Below are 2,390 nucleotides of genomic sequence, written 5' to 3'. Positions count from 1 at the left end.
CTCTCTCTCTCTCTCTCTCTCTCTCTCTCTCTCTCTCTCCCCCCTCTCTTTATCATAAAGCAGAGAATAGAACCATAAACTCAAATCAGAGGATATTGTTTCACTGTAGAAATTAACTATGTTTTTCTACAAGATAATACATTCATAAATATTGATTGTATCTTTTGTGTCTTTTAACATTCTCTAGAGGTTTACTTTGGGGGGTGTCAATGGCGAGGGAATAAGTGACCATGGTTACCGTCGACAATCACCTTCGCCTAGAACTGCAGACCAATAACGAATTTGTAACGCAGGATTTCGACCTGGAAACCGCGTTCCCGCCTTCGGTAGCCTCGAAGCCGAGGATTTCGATCGAAACCTTCCCTGTAGGCTTGGACAAAGGAGCACCATCTAGATCGTTCTCATTGACCGTACGGCTGCCGCACGGAACGCAAGCCGATCGACTATATGTCTGAATTTTTAAGTTCCCGCTAGAATTATTAATTCTAAACAATAATAATAATAATAATAAAATCAAAGTAAAGTTTAATTAATTTTAACGGCAAATACGAAGAAACATCATGGAATCGTGTGGAATGAATGTTATCAAATACATCCTTTTTATCTTCAACTTAATTTTCGCGGTAAGTAGAACGAGTTGGAAGAATAACAGTTGGAAGCATAATAGTTTTATCAGGATTGATCTTGGTGGCAATTTTTGAAGTGAATTTGAAGGAAATATCCTTTTGTAGGAAATATCTTTTTTTTTATTTTTATATTCTTATTTTTTGAGATTTACGGATATATCCGGTTTTTATAATTTTTCTGCTTGAAATATTTTCAGGTACTTATATAATGCGCAAAAGAATTCGATTATTTGTGATGTACTTTTTAAATTGTAGTTTAATATTTTCGAAAATTTTATTTATACACTGAGAAAACATAATACAAATTTCAACAAATGTTTATGTGAGTATGCCAATTAAAGATTTATTTACAGTAAATAAGCATTTGTTAATAAAAAGAAATGATAAATCATGCTTGTGTAAGTGTGCGCGCGCATGTGTGTGTAATATGTGTAATAGGCTAAACCAATCTAATACTTTCCTTTTATACTTAAATACATAAAAATTTGTATTATTTCAATTCGTATTATTTCTAATCAAGAAATGGAAGTAACTCGCTACTTTCCAACAATAAATGACTGTTTGTCAACTTATAGTCGACTTTTTCCAGTCGGCATATATTATAGTCGACTGTTGAAAGTTGACTTAAAATCAACTGTTCCCAGTTGACTTAAAATCGACTTTCAACAGTCCATTATGAATCGATAAGTTGACTATTTGCTGGCCATTAGTCCACTATGTTTTAGTCAACTGTAAATCGACTTAAAGATGACAAAAGCTTTATTCTTCACGCACGCACGCACACGAAATATTTTATTATTAAAGTTAAACAGATTAAAAAGGCCAAGAAATTAATGAATAATTAAATATTATGAAAAATTATATTTTAATGTTAAATAATTATTATATTGTACGCGTTTCAAACTTCACAGATTTTTTATTAATTTTGGACTATATACATATATATATATATATATATATATGATTGTTTATGAAATAATAATAAAAAAAGATTCATACTACATTTTGTTCATTACAATATAATAAAAAAATTAAATTATGCACAAAAAAAGAGAAAAATATAATTTTTAATATTATTATTACTTTTTATTATTATTTAATATTATTATACGATATATACAGGGTGTTTGGAAAGTAAATCTTTCGCACAGAGGTAGAATGGACTAAATTGAGAAGAAAAGTTCTCTATCATTTTACAATTTTTGCAATAGATATTAATTACTAAAAATTATTTTTCAATAATGTTTTTACTCAAATATTATCATAATTTTACAGAAAAACTGCAAGAGATAAGAATGTTTATTTTCTTCTCATAGAGCTTTAAGAATTTTTGCAGAATTTTTTATCAACCTTTAGTACTGCATTTTCTTATTTTTACCAACATGAGAAAATTAAATACAATTAAAAAATTACATTAAAAAATTCTGAAAAAATTCATAGAGTTCTATGAGAAGAAAATAAATAATTTTTATCTCTTACAATTTTTTTGTAAAATTGATAGTATTATATTTGAATAAAACATTATTGAAAATTTTCCAATTTTCGAAAATTTTTAGCAATTAACATCTTGTTAACTATTGCGAAAATTGCAAAATGGTAAAAGACTTCCTCTCAGTTTAGTCCCCTATGCGAAAGATTTATTTTTTTTTCATTTTTTTTTCAAACACTCTATATATATATATATGTACACACACACACACACACACACACACACACACACACACACACACACACACACACACACACACACACACACACATATAT

At 28.5% G+C, this 2,390-nt stretch overlaps 1 protein-coding gene across 1 annotated transcript in view; it reads left to right on the top strand.

The window, feature by feature from the left end:
• Window positions 1–560: 560 nt before the first annotated feature.
• Window positions 561–2,390, top strand: part of LOC105617754 (CD151 antigen) — a 13,449-nt gene continuing 11,619 nt past the window's right edge. The window contains exon 1 of the mRNA XM_012199308.1: window positions 561–623. Within this exon, the coding sequence (XP_012054698.1) occupies window positions 561–623 (63 nt within the window). The remainder of the gene's footprint in view (window positions 624–2,390) is intronic.

Source organism: Atta cephalotes (genome assembly GCF_000143395.1).
Source record: "Atta cephalotes unplaced genomic scaffold scaffold00014, whole genome shotgun sequence".
Taxonomy (NCBI): Eukaryota; Metazoa; Arthropoda; class Insecta; order Hymenoptera; family Formicidae; genus Atta; species Atta cephalotes.
The sequence above is the reverse complement of the archived record's forward strand: the minus strand, read 5'-3'. Positions and strand labels throughout refer to the sequence as shown.